The sequence below is a fragment of the Rhinatrema bivittatum genome, chromosome 4, assembly GCF_901001135.1.
Source record: "Rhinatrema bivittatum chromosome 4, aRhiBiv1.1, whole genome shotgun sequence".
Lineage (NCBI taxonomy): Eukaryota > Metazoa > Chordata > Amphibia > Gymnophiona > Rhinatrematidae > Rhinatrema > Rhinatrema bivittatum.
This window is the reverse complement of record NC_042618.1, coordinates 168236496-168255783: the sequence shown is the minus strand read 5'-3', so window position 1 is coordinate 168255783 and position 19288 is coordinate 168236496. Positions and strand designations below refer to the sequence as shown.

General features: G+C 44.1%; 1 protein-coding gene across 3 annotated transcripts in view; it reads right to left on the bottom strand.

Annotated features, from left to right (window-relative positions):
- The window catches only part of SLC26A11 (solute carrier family 26 member 11), a 47907-nt gene that overhangs the window by 11135 nt on the left and 17484 nt on the right, over positions 1-19288 (bottom strand). For all 3 annotated transcript variants that reach the window (XM_029599186.1, XM_029599187.1, XM_029599185.1), the window contains 6 exons: positions 14893-14953; positions 14089-14144; positions 12768-12908; positions 11881-12008; positions 2188-2287; positions 1571-1704 (listed from right to left, as the gene is read on the bottom strand). In XM_029599186.1, the coding sequence (XP_029455046.1) occupies positions 1571-1704; positions 2188-2287; positions 11881-12008; positions 12768-12908; positions 14089-14144; positions 14893-14953 (620 nt within the window). The remainder of the gene's footprint in view (positions 1-1570; positions 1705-2187; positions 2288-11880; positions 12009-12767; positions 12909-14088; positions 14145-14892; positions 14954-19288) is intronic.

Sequence of the window (19288 nt, the reverse complement as noted above, 5' to 3'; positions counted from 1 at the left end):
TATTCACTATTTGGAGGCGACTAACGACTTCCGCTTATCGGATCATCTCTTTGTCCTCTGGAGCGCCCCAAGAAGGGCAGCAAGGCTTCTAAAAATTCCATTGCTCGCTGGTTGAAGGAAGCAATCTCCTCAGCGTATGTTGGAACAGGTTGGCCACCTCCGGTGAGACTTAAGGCTCATTCTCTCCAAGCTCAAGCCACTACCTGGGCAGAGAGTCAGACGGTGTTTCCGCAAGAGATTTGTCGTGCAGCTGCCTGGAAATTGCTACACACCTTTGCACGGCACTATCGCTTGAATCTTCCATCACCGGGGTTTGGCTCTTTTGGCGCTCAAGTCATTCGAGCAGGGCTTTCCGGGACCCACCCTACGTAGGGAAGCTTTGGTACATCCCACTGTCTGGACTGATCTGGGTACATACAGGGAAAAGAAAATTATTCCTTACCTGCTAATTTTCGTTCCTGTAGTACCACGGATCAGTCCAGATGCCCTCTATGAGATTATATGGGGTTTTTGGGATGATCTTAGCTGTAGTTTGCACCAATTCTGGATACTACTGTGACTGGCAAATGTTTCTTTTTGCAAGTTTCTATAGTTCGCAGTGTTCATAAGTTTGTTACCGCTGTTCTAGTTGTTCACTTCTGGTTTACTTGATCCATCCAATGCTTTCTCTATGCTTTGATATTCTGAATACTGAAGAGACACAGAGGGTGCACCTGCTTATATGAGGGTGCCCTTCAAGTTTTTCTCTGATTCCATCTGCTGGAAGGTGGACATAACCCACTGTCTGGACTGATCCGTGGTATTACAGGAATGAAAATTAGCAGGTAAGGAATAATTTTCTTATATATTGCACATAAATAAGGAGAAAAGATAATGGAGCCAAATAACTTAATAAATAAAACATCTGTTTTCAAGGGGAAGTCCATACTCAGAATGTAGGTTAGCGCTAGCAGGGCAGTAGAGATGCTTCCAGCAGCACTGAGGTCGGACAGTCTTGTGGGAATATGGGTTTTGTGCCCTCACTGTCTGCCCCTCTGCTGCAGGCACAGGATGTATGTAATCCACAGCAGTAGAGAGTGCCTGTCAGTCACCATAAGTCAGCTCACAGGCTGCAGGGACTCAGAACTTACTGTTACCAACTTTAATTATCTAATATTAAAGTTTTTGGATGACTTTCTATAATTTTGTCTCAGCACTTTCCATTTAAATTCACGTTATAAATCCACACCTCCAGATAACAAAGTATCAGTGATGTGTATTTTCTTTGTAAATACTAGCACTACCCCTTCCTGGGTGAGCATAGTGCCACAGCTGATATGTTTTCTTGACTGCCCTTATCTAATGCTAAGCGTATGCTGCTTCTGGAACTAACTCCCAATTTCAGATCGCAATAGTCGGCTCTGGCCAAAGACAAGGAGAATGCCATTTGTGGGTACAAGTCTGCATGTCTGAAGAACCATGTCCTGACTTACAGAGAGCTGAAGGAAATGTTCACTGGGGCCCCAACACTCAGATGGCTTTTGGCACAGGATCATGTACACACACACATTGCAGGCACTGACACACAAACCTGCAAGTCAGAGAAGGTGAGCGAGACACCCCGGCTCTGGAACTCCCGCTGCAGGTCTTCCAGTCCGGCCACGACAGTATAATCAATGCTGCTCACGTGGCCACAATTCAGGATGACAGAGCGCGGTGGAGAGACTGCAGAGGGAAGAAATTAATGTATCACCTGGAGCCCTCGCTGCCAGGTGCAGAGTCCAGGCATTAATGCTGTGTGGAAGAGGCAGGGAGTGAGTCACAGCACTTTTGCTTGACAGAGCCAGATTTTCCACAGCTTTCCACTGCAGTGAAATGGACTTCAAAAAACAGCCATTACAGTGTCCTTAACTGGCCCTCTGGCATGGCCAGCAGTCTTAGTTTTTGCCTCTTTCGCCTGATACTTTTCCTTTCAGCAGGAAAAAAAGAAAAGGAAATAGGGAATATTTTCTCTAAATTAGGAGAAATGGGATTTCTTTCTCTCTCTAGGTCATTTGTTTAGCTTCCAAAGCAAATTAAAAATCAGATCTTCCTCATGGAAGAGTTATTTAGCAACACTAATTCTCCCCGACCATCTTATCTACCCCATGCTCCTGATGCCCCCCTTCTCCTCTATTATCTGCCTCCCTTATTCCCATCCCCTATTACCTGCCAGGGCAACCTCATACACTCTGTCTCTGATGTATTCAGTGGCTGGAAAGTTCAAACCACTCAGTGGCTGCACCACAAGATCCTCACAATCATAAACCTGCAGTTAGAACACAAAGAGCAAAACAATTCATTACCTATATGGCTCCCCTGAGAAAGGAGTCCTGATGTGGTGTGAAGTCAGAAGAACAGTGAACCCAGGTGCAGGCGAGAGGATACCTACAGTCCTGGGATCTGTGAACTCGGGGGCAGGAGAGGGATTTCCTGCTGTCCTGGAATAGCAGACTTGCTCACTTGTAACAGGTGTTCTCCGAGGACAGCAGGATATTAGTCCTCATACATTTATTTATTTTTATTTTATTTTTAATTTTTATATACCGAAGTTCTTGTAGGGACTACAAATCACTCCGGTTTACATAAAACAATGAACTGCCCAACATGAAGCCCTGATACGGAAAACTTATGTCAAGGTTTCTAGAACTTGGACTAGAGGCACGCTAAGCATGCTCTATAAGGAGCTTTGAAGAAGTTTTGACTGCTTTTAAAATTTTTCTGAAATATTTTTAAATTCAGATTTTGAACTGAAGGGGTTTCTGAAGGGTTTTCATAGGATTTCAGATGGATGAGTGCTTAGTAATGTTGTGAATGATGAGAGAATGGATTTGAGGTATTTAATTTTTATTTTGGGAAAAGGAACATTTTATTTGAATTTTATTTAAAAATTCCATTTCTGCCTATTAGGAAAAATAGGTTCATTGGGTTAGACATCAGAGCAACTGTAACAAGAAAAGCCGTTGCCATAGAGACTCCTTGACAACAGAGCTTATTCAAAATTCTTGAAGAGAGAAGTCAGCTTAGCGTTACTATTTTAAAGCCAAAGCACGTTAAAAATATTTTTCCTTGTGAGGATAAACAAAAGTAAAAGTGGGTTAAAAATTTCTTTAGCTTCATTACTCATTAACGGATTAGTTACTTATTAAATATATGTTCTTATTTACCTAAAACCAAGAGGCAAGGAGCTATTTTATTTAATGACTTCATTCAGAGTAATAATTCCTTGAATCTGACATAGGAGCTTGAGTTTAGAATACGGAGGGGATTCCTGAGCCGACTGAGGACGGGGCAAGACCTGCACAGCTGCTGCTTGTTCCCAGAGGCCGAGTAAAACAGTTATTAGCTAAAGATAGCTAGGGTACACAACTGAATGATTGTGAGGGTGTTTGTGCTTCTGTTTATTACTATTTATTAATTATCCTGAGGTAAGGAAGGCAGATTGGAGTTTTAAAAATAATTTTAATTTGACTGACCCGCGGAGTTCATTTGTCAGCCTTGATAGTGACTGAATGGCCTTTAAAAATGACTGAAAGTGACTGAAAGGCCTTTAAAAGTGACTGAAAAGTGGCCTCTAAAAGTGACTGAAAGGCCTTTAAAAATTCTCAGCTTACCCACGGCAGACCCAGCGCCGACCACGAGGCTGTCCCGATAAAAACCGCGCCTCCTCTCCGCCTCCTCCGTCGCCGGAACCAATCGCCAGCTCAGCCGCACAGCCAATCGGGGGACAGCCCCTTTGGCTTAAATCGACGAACGGCAGCTAGGCGTCGCGCGCCGGGCGTCGCGCGCACGAAGGAGCGCGACAAAGGGGCCTGCCCCTTTGTGCGCCCCTTCGTGCGGCCCCTAAGAGCGGAGTAGACCTCCACAGCGCTAAGCAAAAGTACTCCAGCCCGTCCTCTAGCTCCCACCAGCGAGTTTCAACGTTCAACCTCAAATTGGCACACACAGTACAGCCACACCAAACATTAATCATATACATGACCAGCACAGCACAAATAGACAACTAAACTAACCAAACGAAACGTCCAGACCCCTCAACTCAGACATCAACTCAGACAACAACTTCCAGACGCCACAACTCAGACAACAACTTCCAGACGCCACAACTCAGACAACAACTCAGACAACAACTTCCAGACGCCACAACTCAGACAACAACTCAGACAACAACTTCCAGACGCCACAACTCAGACAACAACTCAGACAACAACTTCCAGACGCCACAACTCAGACAACAACTCAGACAACAACTTCCAGACGCCACAACTCAGACAACAACTCAGACAACAACTTCCAGACGCCACAACTCAGACAACAACTCAGACAACAACTTCCAGACGCCACAACTCAGACAACAACTCAGACAACAACTTCCAGACGCCACAACTCAGACAACAACTCAGACAACAACTTCCAGACGCCACAACTCAGACAACAACTCAGACAACAACTTCCAGACGCCACAACTCAGACAACAACTCAGACAACAACTTCCAGACGCCACAACTCAGACAACAACTCAGACAACAACTTCCAGACGCCACAACTCAGACAACAACTCAGACAACAACTTCCAGACGCCACAACTCAGACAACCCAACGTCTACTTACAAACACCACCAACACTTCGAATAATGCAAACAATCTGCCACGGTCTCCCAATACCGATTCTCCATCATCGAACGCTACTCACAGATAAATCATCAACAATACTCTACAATCAACGCTCCTACAAATCCCTTATACCTATCATGATTACCCCAATCACCCAACTTCTAGGATGTGCTCTTTTCTCACTGATGCTATTTAATGCACAATCACTTTCCAAGAAATCACTGATCTTAAATGACCTTCTCCTAGATTCAAATCCAGACCTCTGTGCTATAACAGAAACATGGCTTAAATCTACAGATATAGCTTTGATTAACCAGCTACCAACTGAAACATACGACTTTTTCTCCATTCCCCGACAGAAGAAAAGGGGTGGGGGCATTCTCCTAGCAGCAAAAAAAGATTTTAGACTCACACACCACCCAATTAAATCGGACTCAAAACTAGAAACAGGCCTGTTCACATCAGACACTCTCCAAATCCTTCTAGTATACGCCCCTCCAGGCCTCCTAGAAGCAGACGCTTCGCCTATCCTAGAAATTATAGCATCTTATCTCAAACCAGACTCCCCAACGATAATCCTAGGAGACTTTAACTTACACGTAGACAACCCCACACTCTCAACCAGCTGCGAAACATTCCTTACCGCTATGTCCGCAATGGGATTCAGACAAATAATCAATGAACCTACACACAAGGCAGGTCACACACTGGACCTTATCTTTCTGAACTCAGGTATAACAAATTCAGCACACCACACATGTAAACCAGTTCCCTGGTCGGACCATTCACTAATCTCCACAACCTTGTCGATGACCCAAACGAGCAACAAACAACCACCTCAACACTCATTTATCTACAGAAAAGTATGCTCATCTGACGAACTCAGCAATCATCTAATCACAGATCTCTTACGCATAGACTATACGACACCTAATTCAGCGATAAATTCCTGGTCAACCATAACGGAAACAGTGGCAAACAAACTATGTCCACTGATAACAAAAAAAGTCAAACAAGGTGCGACAAAAAGACAGCCTTGGTTTACAAACGAACTAAAAACCCTTAAACTTAATTTACGTCAGAAAGAAAGTAAATGGCGTAAAGCCCCTTCCGCTGCTACACTCTCTATCTACAAACTCGCCCTCCACTCATACAAGAGTTCCACCTTAAAAACTAAAAGAGACTATTACGCACACAAGATTCATGACATCATCTACGACCCCAAAGCGCTTTTCACTCTCGTCTCCAATTTAACTCAGGCAAATACACCGGACATACCATCTAACCTAGCTCAATCAAGAGCGGATGAGCTAGCACTCTTTTTTAGTAATAAAATCACGAACCTTCTAACACAACTTAAGCCCAGTACAAGCACAACAGCCAGCACATACGTACTCCACAACAAGGAAATAACCCTCCAATCTTTTGAACTCACCACATCCGCAGAGATCCAAACACTTCTGAAGAAAATGAAACCCTCTTCCCATCCCTTCGACCAAATCCCATCTAAACTACTACTTCTAATCCCGGACACCATAAACAAAACTCTTGCAGACATCATAAATTGCTCATTCTCCCAGGGTCACTACCCCGATGACCTTAAACTAGCTTCAATCAAACCGCTTCTCAAGAAACCAAACTTGGACCCCAAAGATCCTAATAGTTACCGTCCAATTTCCAATCTTCCTTTCATTGCCAAGGTGATGGAGAAACTAGCAAATACGCAACTATCGGATTACATAGAAGAACACAAAATTCTATTCCCTACTCAATTCGGTTTCAGAAAAGCCTCAAATACCGAATCACTACTCATATCACTGACGGACTACCTGACTTTGGGCCTTGACAAAGGACAGGCCTTCCTTTTGATTTTATTAGATCTATCTGCAGCTTTTGACACTGTAAACCACGCCATATTACTAAACCAACTGGCTAACATCGGTATTGCAGGATCAGCGCTGACTTGGTTTAAGACTTTTCTAGAAAACAGAGGTTTCAAAGTCAAAATCCTGAACAAAGAATCCCATAGATACCCATCATCACAAGGAGTTCCTCAGGGCTCCTCTCTCTCACCTACACTCTTCAATCTATACCTTCTCCCACTTTGCCAACTTCTAAACAAATTGAATCTAAAACACTTTATTTATGCCGACGACGTCCAGATTGTGATCCCCCTCCAAGAATCCATTAATAAAACTCTAAAACTGTGGGAAAACTGTTTCAAAGAAATTAATGACCTCCTATCCAGCTTAAACCTAATTCTAAACCAATCAAAAAGTGAATTCCTGCTAATCTCACCGGATAACTGCAAAATCACTACGAACCCGCCAGCCAACTTACAAATATCAAAAGTAAGAGATCTAGGAGTATCCATAGACAACAGACTAAACCTAAAAGCATTTATTAAGCAAACAACTAAAGACTGCTTCCACAAACTACACACATTAAAAAGAATAAAACCCCTATTTCATTTCCATGATTATAGAACAGTGCTCCAAGCAATAATCTTTGCGAAAATAGATTATTGCAACGCTATACTACTAGGCCTCCCATCATCCCATACCAAACCTCTCCAAATGATTCAAAACACGGCAGCAAGAATCCTAACTAACAAGAAAAGAAGAGATCACATCACGCCGGTCCTTAAAGACCTTCACTGGCTGCCAATCCACTTCAGGATAATCCATAAATCCCTAACCACAATCTTCAAAAATATCCATGGACTAGCTCCACTCCATCTACAAATAGCACTTAAAAAACACTCCTCCAACAGACCCACTAGAGAAGTGTACAGAGAACTTCTACAGGTACCACACGCCAATACCACCCAACACATAACCCTGAGAGACAGGGCCTTCTCTACAGCAGGCCCCCCACTATGGAACTCAATCCCCTTAGAATTACGACAGGAACCATGTCTTCCAACCTTCAGAAAGAGACTTAAGACATGGCTGTTCAAGAAAGCCTTTCCGGACTCTGACTGATGATCTCACCAAATACAGAAAGACGGTCTATCTCCCACTAAACTGATACGGACATACCAAACACTACACGTTCTTATTCTTGTTAAATTTCTATCGTCTTATTCTTCTTCTTTTCCCAGTTAGAACCATCCTTGTTTTATTGTAACTGATTTTTTCTGCGCACTGTTATAACTTGTTATAATTTGTAAATATATAAAATGTATACTCATGTTATATTTATACACGTTTATAATGTATTGATCACCCCTGTTTTATGTAAACCGACATGATACGAATCTCCGTGAATGCCGGTATAGAAAAACTCAAATAAATAAATAAATAAATAAAATAAAAATGTTATATGGATGGATGAATGGTAGAATATTTTTTTATATATATACATTTCCACAAAGATTTAGTAAAGTTTTAAATGCTAAATTATAGCATTGGACATATAAAACTGGTGCAGATAAACCAGTATCTCACTTACGGGCCGATACAGTAAAGTGCGTACTATTAGCCCGCGTTTGGCCATGCGTTTTCGACGCGCTATTTTTACCCCTTATACAGTAAGGGGTAATAGCACGTCGAAAACACGCAGCCAACCCCCCCCCCCCCCCCGAAAGTATGAAAAGTGGAATATAAATCTAAATAAAAAAATAATAGCGCCCGCAACATGCAAATGTATGCTGATGACCCTATTAGTCATTCCCGCGCGATACAGAAAGCAAAATGTGTTCGAGAACCAAAGCCGGTAAAATTGAGCGTCGGCTGTCAAACCCGCTGACAGCCGCTGCTTCTGTCAAAAAGGCGCTAGGGACACGCTAGTGTCCCTAGCTCCTTTTACCGTTGGCCCTCATTTACATATTTTTTTTTCTGAATTGCGCGCCCAGGAGAGTGGCCTGGGCACGCACCGGGAGAGCGGGTGCTTTCCGGCTCTCCTGCGGGTTTTTCTGTATCAGCCCATTATTTTTTTTAAAAAGGGATGTAAAGCTGAAGTAAAATCAATTTCCTAATCTTAAAGAAAGGTTAAACTAATGTAGATAAATTAGTACCTTTACTTAGCTGTAATTGGAAATTTAAATTTTGCAGAGCATAAATACTGATAGTCTGATATTTTAAATGACTATAATTAGGGATTTCAAAGAATGTGTGAATGAATGATTGGGTTCCTGAGATTTCCTGATTTCTTGCTGAGGTTCCTGAAGAAGATCTGCAAGCAACTAAAACACTAGCCCCCTAAATTCATCAAAAAATCTTAATAACGCAGTAATAATGCCCGTGCTAAGAAAAAGGGGCATGTTTAGGGAAACTTTGGAGTTACCGCATCACGTGGTAACTTATCGCTTCGCATCAGTATTACCGCGCAGTGCGATAAACCCTACTTTTCTCATCCTGTGCCAGAGAGTGAGAGAGAGAGTGCGCCTATCTACAAAGCCCTCACAGTAGTTGAGTATTTAATAGGGGTGTGCATTCGTTTCCAACGTATTGGTAATCCGCAACGTATAGGGCCATATTCATTGTATTCGTGGGGAAGTGAAACGTATCGCGATTCCCCACGAATACAACGAATCTTCACCGAATTATTCGGCCGTCTAAAGGAGCAAATTTAAACAAACCCCCCCCCACCCTCCTGACCCCCCCTGACCAGTAGCCCCTGTGACATAGTAAGGGCAAAGGCTATCGGCGCCATTTTGAATACCGGCAGCCAACGGCGTGAGTGCAGGAGATGGCTCCCGGACTGCCCGCTGGACCACCAGGGAGTTTTGGTAAGTCTTGCGGGGGTCGGGAGGATGGGGGTTGTAGTTAATTCAATTTTAGCCGGGAAACGAATAAGAATGAACGTTATCGGGGGGGCCCCCCCTTGCCGAATGCAACGTATCTGCTCCCCGACGAATACAAATACCGAATGCCATCCCTCTGAACATCCCTAGTATTTAAATCTCTATGGAGGGGGCCATCTAATAGGTCGAGGTGAAGTGTTAGAGGTGGTTTAGGGTTTAGAGGCCAGTTTTGCATAGGGTTTAGAGGCCAGTTTTGCATAGGGTTTAGAGGCCAGTTTTGCATACAGCATGAGACATACGAACAGCACAGTACACCTTGGTGAAGATCTGACATTTGGAGTGAGGAAAGTCTCACAAAGATGACATTTTGTACTATGTTCTCTCACCTTAGCTTGATGGTACCCCGTTATACATGATGTTAAATCTTCACCAAGGTGTACTGTGCTGCTTGTACATCTCATGCTACATGCGAAACTGGCCCCTAAACCACCCCCAACTCCTCACCTTGACCTATTAGGCGGCCTTCCTATAGAGATTTAAATAGGTGCACACAATGAGGCCCTCCCCATAGGCTCTCCACTCCACTCCACTCGCCCCCTCACTCCCTCTCCAAGCCCAGAAATGACCAAAATGCAAAAATGTATCGCAAATTGCGTTATGGCCATTTCGGGAATATTGCACAGCTTAACGCCAGGGAAAAAGGTGTAGTTATTTCTGGCGTTAAGACCATGCGATATATCCTCTAATTCCCGCCCAAACTCCTCCCCGATCCCGCCCCCCCCCCCCAAAAAATTTGCATTCGCGCCATGTGCTACAGCATTTTTCGCATGCATTATGGCGTTAACACGTGTGTTAACTCCATAACGCATTTTGAAGAACGATGCGGTAAGATAGTTAAGTCCCATATCCTAAAGAGTGAGGGAAATTTTTTTTTTTATTTTATTTATAATAGCTAGTAATCTCAGTACACTAATGCCCAAATTTTCAAAGGCCCGCATGTGTAAATTATGGGGTTTATGCGCGTGGCCGGGCCTAGCGCGCGCATTTTAAAACAGGCCCAGCCACACATGTGAACCCCCCTACACACACGTGCCAGGCCGGGACAGCGCCATTGTACGCTGACCCGGGGAAGTGCACGCCAGCAGCCAGCCGGCGTGCATAACTTGCTTCTTCTCTGGAGAAGCGTAAGTCCCGGGGCTTCGTAAAAGGGGCGGGGAGGGGGCGTGGCCGGGGTCAGGGGGGCGGTTCGGGGCGGGACCAGGGGGCGTGGCACCGGCCCAGGGGCGTGGTCGAGGCCTCCAGACCAGCCCCTGGGTCGGGTGATGGCGCGCCAGCAGCCCGCTGGCACGCACAGATTTACGCCTGCTTTCAGCAGGCGTAAATCTGCCAACAAAGGTAGGGGGTTTTTTAGATAGGGCCGGGGGGGGGGTGGGTTAGGTAGGGGAAGGGAGGGGAAGGTGGGGGGGTGGAAAGAAAGTTCCCTCCGAGGCTGACATGCAAGGCACAGACATGCAAGGTAACAAAGTAGTTCTTTTATGCTGTAGTCACTGGTATGAGTCCCCTGCTTCAAGGTCCACAATACACAGCCCCAAAAGCTACAAGTTCTTTAAAAATGTGTCTGCTATGCAGGCTTGCATCCATTAGATGGCGCCAAAAACCAAGTAATTATGAGATGATTATACCAATTACTAATCAATATTACATCAATATAGTGATGTTTCAGGGTAGGGGAGTACCTCACCTGCTAGCCTGTTACCACAAATGGAAACAGAATAATAAGACAACTTTGTAAATTTTTTATTTGTCCCTATATGACATGGAACACAAAGAGGAGAGCTTTCCTTGCTGCCTCTCTCTTTCCTTTTGCTTTCTTGTTTTATTTGTGACTGACAATAATAAAAGGCAGATTCACTATTCTAAGAAGACTATCCCCTTGTGATCTCGGAGGGAAAGGAGAACTCACAGACAGAACCAGAGATTTTGGTTTTTTTACATCATCACACACAGGATGCATTGGTTCATGGTGTCCACGCGCTGTCTAGTACACTATAGAAATGATAAGCAGCAGCAGTACTATGACATCTCGGGCATCAGTTCCAATGTGCATGAGATCATCTGTGACAATGTTCCAAATACAGTTGCACTGTAGAGTTCAAATGAGTTTCTAAGAAGCAGTACAGAAATATTTCTAAGAGTTTAAAGCTTGCTTATAATCAGGCCTGGGAGCGTATCCCTACATGCCATGCGACCTCTAGCATATTATGAAGTGAATGATGGGAAGTGATTTCTTTTACTGGTGCCATCTCAATCTCTCTGCTTTTTAGCATCAGACATCTCAGTACTGGGTTATCCAGGAGCACCAAATGTTCTGAAGCTTCTGATTTTTTTTTTTCTATTCTGCTGTGACCACTGTCCCTGGCACCTGCATCCGGCCCCTCCACTTCTACATCAGGGAATATTTCCCTCCCACATGCATGCACTGGGCAGTCACAGAAGCATACCTTGATCTGGGGTCTGGCCACAGGGTACAGGAGGATGAATCCTGAAACAATCACTCCAGCCAAGATGCCATACTGAATCTCCCAAAAGCAGAGGAGGAATGTGAAGAAGAATGGAAGCAGGTCCAGCCCTGGAAAGAGAACAGAGAAATAACTCTGCCAGCTTCTCCTCAGGCTGGCATGGCTAGCCCAGCCAATCAGTGTCAGGGAAAGGGGATCTAGTACTTAGTGGCCTCAGCAGCATTCAGTCAGTATGTTCCTCTTATCCTGTCACAAGAGAGTCACCTTATGCTCCTCTTAATATGCAGAAACTGAGGGCTCCAAATGGCTCGTGGTGACGAGAGGAAAAACAGTCCTTCAGCACCTCACACCCCTGCCCCCCACCCTGTCTCAGTTATAGAGCCTTGTACTTACAGGATTCATTCGGGTGTTCAGCTCCCATCTATACACCAAACTCTACCAATTCAAAAGGTATCTGCTGCATTATGTTATAGGCACTCATTTCTGATTGGCTAAGCTTGGAAATCTCTAATAAACTTTGTAAACTTCCAAGTTTCCCCTGGCACACAGCAGCTTTAACACTACATACACATTAGACTATATTAATAACTTTACTCTCTCTGGGACCTCAGGCAGGGACAGAATCAACCACTGCACGAAGTAGCTTTCTCCATGCTGATGCAGTTTGTACCTGGGCTGCTGACTGCAGCATTGCCCCCATGGCCTCTGTCCTCACACCAGTACCTGTTACTTCCACAGCCCTGTCTCAGCCACAGCTACTAGGCAGCACTTTCTAAGTGAAATATCTGTAAAATCACGGAAGAGCTGTCTGACACCTCAGCACACACACACAGGATGGGGAGAATGGGGATTATCTACCATGTCCATACTTTTAACTTTCCAGAGAGTCCTGAAGAGCTTTGTATCAAACATGGGTGCCACGGCACAGATGATGACAGCAGCAAGGGCAGCTTTTGGGATGTAGAAGAAGAGTGGAGTGAGGTATGCCAGTGACAACAGGACCAGACCACCTGGGGCAGGTAGAAAACACAAAACTGAGATAAAGGATCAGGCAAGGAGTGTGCAGAGCCAAGGCTATACTTGGAGAATATGCTCTCATGGGCATCACAGAAGTGTGTTTATGACATCCCATACCTTATATTTGCACTATATATACAATGCAAGAGAGCTGAGCATAGTACAGATCCCATACTTTACACTGGCACTGTATTTACAATGCAGGAGTGCTAAGCAGGGCATGAATCCCATACTGCACATTGGCAATGTGTATATAATACAGGAGAGCTAAGCATAGCATGGATATCGTATCTCACACTAGCATTATATATGCAGTGCAGGAGAGCTGACAAAGAACAGATCCCATACCTTACCCTGGCACTAAAATATACAATATAGGATTGCTGAGCACATTATGGGCCCCATACCATATTTAGAAAACACGTCAACATGACCTGTATTTGTAATTTGGGGTTCTGGAGTGTTAATATCATAGTATCAAACTATTCCACATCCTTCAGCCCCACCTATAATCCAATGGACATTGCACCTATTTGTATACTTTCAACATTACCACAAGCATCAGCAAAAGAAAATTTAAGTTTGTCTTCATCCCTACTCCGTCTGCCTGCCTGGCTCACCCTGCTCCCTCCAAGCACCCATCATGCCTCCTCTCTCTTTGAAAGCACAGAAGCGGCCTCGGGTCCTGCCGTGCACAGATCTTGCCAAGGAAAGCATCTTGACTGCACATCAGAAATTTTAGCCAGCATTCGCTCACAGTCCCCACAGCAGTCTTTTGTCCTCCAGTGCAGAAAGCAGTGGGGCTGTCCAGACTGTTATAGCACGTGCTGGATCAAAATCCCAGGACGCAAGAAGAAAGCCTTGCTACTGCTGCTGAAATCCTGCACACGTAGCAGGGCCCAAGGCCACTGCTTTGGAGGAGGGAGGATATATGGATTGGTAACTAGGTGCTGAAAAGTGAAATGGCAGAACTGCAGGCCAGCGGGGGGTGCTTTTGTTGCCCTCCCCCACCCCCCCAAGCCACTTGTGGTGCTGGTCCTGATCATTAACCCCCCCCCCCCAAAAAAAAATGATACCATAACACCCCAGTTCCCTTCCCCATCCCATTCACCACACTGCAGCCACAATTAATCCAAATTAACCACATCCCCTCAACAAGTGTGTGCTACATACCTGTAATTAACCCTCCAGCAGGAGTGCAGACCCCAGTCTGTGAGTTCACTGCAGTCCTAACACATTAAACAAATACAATTATAAGCAGGTGCTTCCTGCACCAGGAAATCAGTCCCAGCTCCTGGGGAATGAGGCGGATTGGGACTGCTTCAGCTACCGCTGTGGAGGCTGCACCAAATGCTGCTCTCTGACCATCACCCCCTCCTCACATAAGCGGAAAAGCCTGGGATGAACAGAGGAGTTACTCACTGAAAATGACTCAATAACTATGTGCAGGACTTGGGAGAAGGAGAGGAGAACGTTCCCTGCAAGGCAAAATCTACATGAAATAAATATCACACCAAGGGCCAGGAGAAGGTTTGTCATTTTGGGCTCAAGGTAAAGAAAGAGTTGAATAGATATCTAAATCATTTCTACAGTGTTTTTACAACAAGTAGCCCAAAGCAGTGTACAAAGTAAATCAATAGAATGGACATCTGCTCTGAGCTGGTTGGAAAAGGCAAACAGAAATACAAATGCAAATATAAACAGATTTCACTGTCGCATGGTGACACCACAGAACCATATTTTAGTTAGAATGTCTCCAGCCACTCTACTTAACCTGCCTCACAAACACTTGGGCATGCTGCAGGCTGAGTCCCCTTCCACCCAAACCTGCCTATGATGAGACAAATCACCCCTTACCCAAACCTGCCTGCGGCAGGACAGAACAAATCACCCCTCACCCAAACCTGCCTGCGGCAGGACAGAACAAATCACCTACTGCTCAAAGGTGCCTGTGAAGGGACACATCAAGTCACCTACCGTCCAAAGCTGCCTGTAACAGGATAGGATGATACAAAGGACCCCAGGATGTTGGTAAGCCCTGTCAATGAGAGAGAGAGACATCATAAATTGCAGTGAAAAAGCCAGAGGATCTAAGTTCACCCAACGAACAGCACCATACAAGGAAGTTGTGAGATCCATGCTGAACCTGAGCATTCCACATGAGCCAGCCAAAGTTTTTCAGACTTAGAAATAAGGCAGACCTTTGTCTATGGAATGGAAAAATTAGGTTTCTTATTTGATCATTTTCTTTCCTCAAGTCCAGCCAGACCAGTCCTGAGCGCATGGGTTTAGCATTCCTGATAGCAGATGGAGACTGATGTCACCCTTTATAGGGCACTGGGAAGCCTGAAGCACTTCAGTACGACTGTAACAAAGCAAAGCAAACAAACTCCACCCCCCCCATGAGCAGGGGAGATTCAACATGGCTCCTTAACACTTGGCTCTTAACTAACCAAATAAGAACAGAAAGATTCATCTATATAGCTGGTTTTCAGTTAATAAGGGTGGGTCTCTGGACTGGTCTGGTTGGACTCAAGGAAAGAAAATTACCAAGTAAGAAACAATTTTTCCTTCCTTATCATCCTCTCAGATCTGTACAGAACACATGGGATATATCCAAGCTCACCTAAACAGGGAGGGAGCTGGAGAAACCTGCCCTCAGGACTCCTACCTCAAAGGAGGCAAACGCTCTAGCATTCAGATCCAGTCTGTAGTGCTTTGAGGAAGTATGCAAGGAAGACCACGTGGCTGCCTTGCAAATCTCCTCAGACAACACAGACTGTCGCTCCGCCTGTGAGGTTGCACAAAAGTCCTTTGGAATCAATAGCTTCCTTAATCCATCTTAGAGGCTGTATCCTTTTTCTTTCAATTCCTGAATAGAACAAACAAATGATCTGATCTTCTAAAGGAGTTGATCACCTTCAAGTATCTGACCAAAGATATTTTAATATCCAAAACATGCAAATCTATAAATTCTCCTGTTGATTCACTCTTCTTGAATGCTGGGAGATCCACAGACTGGTTCAGGTGAAACAGAGACACAAACTTTGGCAGAAAAGAAGTGATCATCCAAATGGATACCCCTGAATTTGAGAATAAATGAATCTCTATAAGATAGAGCTTGCTATTCAGAAATATGTCTTGCCAAACAAACAGCAACCAGAAAAACCATCTTAAGCATTAAATCCTTAATTGAAATTCTTTTAATGGGCCCAAACGGAGCTGTAGACAAGGCTTGAAGAATTAAATTGAGATTCCATGGAGGAATCTCTTTATGAAGTGGAGGGCAAAGATGCTTCACGCCTCTATGGAAACAAGAAACATCCGGACTTTCCCTCTATAACAGGTAACCTTGGAAATCTGCACCTTCAAGGAATTTAAAGCTAAACCTTTTTGTAGATGCTTCTGCAAATAAAGGCAGGATTATAGGAACAGAGGCTTTAAAGGGAGAAACCCCAGCTTCCGTGCACCAAAGCTCAAAAATCATCTAGACTCAAATATTAGCTAATGAAATAGATTTGTTCCTTGTCTGTGAAAGAGTGATTACCACTTTGTTCATATCTTTATTCTTTAACCATCTCCTCTTGATAGCTACGCCACAAGACAAAAGGAAGCCAGATCCTTTTATGACCACTGGCCATTGATGTAATAGATGTGCTCTAACCTGAGGTCCTTCCACTCTTGAGCCTGATGAAGTCCACATAGCAAGGATGCCTCAGCCAATCTGTAGCTACTAGAATTACTAGGCCTTGATATTTCCTTATCCTCTGAATAACTTGACCTATCATGAAGGAAAAATCTTACAAAACACTTTGAGAAGGCCATTGCTGAGAGAACTCATCCACTCCTACTGATGCTGTTACCTTCCTTTGTCTGAAGAAAAATACAGCTTTGACATTCTGGCACATGGCTATGAGATCGTAATTTGGTTCACCCCAGATGCATGTAATTTTGAAAGCCGCGTTAGCCAGGTTTCATTCTCCCGGATCTAGAATATGACAACTGAGAAAACCTGCTTGAACATTCTCCAGTCCTGCGATATGCGAGACCAATGCTTGAAGGTGTTTCTCTGCCCATCTGAACAAACTGATAACTGAAAAATTATCAGACTATATAGCAAAACAGTGATGTTCGTTGCTGTATGCAGCTGGAATGAAGTCGCATAAATTGGGGACGAGATGGAGGTGAGCAGGAGGCGTTTCCAGGAGGAATGGAGTTGGCCACATAGCTTATGCAGCTAACTCCAATATTTGTGCCATAGGACTAACCTAAAATTAGTCTTATATACCTATCCAGCTAACGTTAAGATAGCTGAATATTCCTGTTAAGGTCAATGGATAAGTGAATCCAGCTAACTTAACTAGCCGCTCCACAGCTGAATATCGGCCCCATAAATTACTGTTAATGCATTGTTGAACACCCTTAATGAATTACTTTAATCAGTAGAGTAAACACTTTAAACAGGTTTTCTTATAGCTCTCGTTCTAGATGATTTATTGACATGATGCTTCTACTGATGTCTGGAGACCCTGCACAGATCTGTCTTGACAATGAGCACCCCAATCACTGAGGCTGGCATCCATCATCATCACCTAGTCCAGGGACTCCAAAGGCTTTCTTCCGATCAGATTCCGAGCTATAAGCCTTCTAGTCAACCTGGCTCTGGTTTCCGATGCCAAATGTCAATCTCACTTAAAAATCCTGAGACTGTGTATGCCAATGGGACAGGAGAGATCACTGCAATGGACTCATATGAGCTTTTGCCCACGGGACAACATCTAGGGTTGATACCATGGAACCCAAATAATCCCAAACCCTGGGAGACTTCATCCTCTACAAGTGCTTTTTTATTTTTATTTTTTTTAACAAAAGGCATAATAGTGACATCTTACAAATAACAGAAGTAAACATGTACATACATAAAGAAACAATAGCCCAAACCACAGCATAAAACATTCAGCAAGTACTCAAAAACAATTAAACTTACCAGGGTTTAGTCTACCAGGTAGAATTAAACAATAGCCCTCTGCCAAGCCCAATAAGGTCCCCAAATCTGGTCATAATATTCATTATTTCCATCCTCTACTGCAGTGGTTCTCAACAGGTGTGTTGCAGGGCCAGCTGTCTCCTTATCAGCGCAGATGGGAGTTTGTTGACTTCTCTTATATTGGGCCTGATAGGAGGCTCTTCTCACTTCCTTCTCATCTTTCGGGCCCAGTGGGAGGCTGTTTCCTCCTTCACCCAGATCAGAGCGAGACATTGCCAACTCCTACTGATCTGGGCCTGATGGGACACAAGCTTTATCTTCTCCTGCTGAGTCTGGGAGGGATGCTGCTGATGATCTCTTCACCCAGCAGTGTAGGGACTGCTGAGCAGGAAGGGGTAGGAGATGGGATGAAGGGGGATAGGGAGAGTCAAGCAGGAGAGAGAGAGGGTGCACAGGGAAGAGGATGTGGGGGGGAGAATCGGGAATGCTGGGAAGGGACGTGAGTGTGAGCGGATGATTGAAAGGGAGTAACTGGGTAAACTGAAGGATGATGGAGGTATAGAGGGGGGAGTGATGGAGTGCAAGAACCATAATATGTCAGTCTGGGGAATGTGCATTTCTTCTATCTTTGTATTTTGCTTAGTGTAGGAGGATATGTATTTCTGTTTCTAGCTCTCCAGATTTGCACTGCATGATGAGTGGTTTTTTGAGGTTTCCATTCCATGTTTTGGCTCCACATTTATAATTTGTGGTCTTTTATTCTGTATTTGGTGAAGGTTGGATCTGTATGTGTGACTGAGGTGAGGTATTTTACTAGTAGGTAGGGATTTGTATCAGTCTTATTTGCTGCATTCTCATATTCTCAACAGAACATGCACTGGTTGTGCACTGCTGCCTTTTCATAGGTAGGGCTATTGCTGTTTTGAGTTCTTGGAATTATGTGTAGTATACCATAACAACACTATGCTGAGTATTTTTTTTTCAGGCTTTGTGTTTTACAATGCACCTGGTAATAAGAGAGTTTGTGTTTCTGTTACTAAGATACACCAGAATCAGAATATCTTTTTTATATGGTAAGTTGTATTGAAATATCCTAGTTCTGCTCTCCATTCAATGTTTGGGGCAGGGGTGGGGGAGGGTAAGAGTTCCTGAGGATGCAGAGTATATGTTTACATATAGCCCTGTGATGGTCAAATGTTCAGTGTGTCATGAATGTAAGCATTATCTGTCAGGTGTGTCCCAATAGATTAAAAAAAAAAAAAGGTTAAGAACCACTGCTCTACAGGTTCTGAATCTGCCTAATAAACTTGGCCCGCCGGTCTGAAATCAAGAACACTTTGGCTTGCTGAGTATCAAAGCAGGCCCCTAAATATTCCAGTATATAAA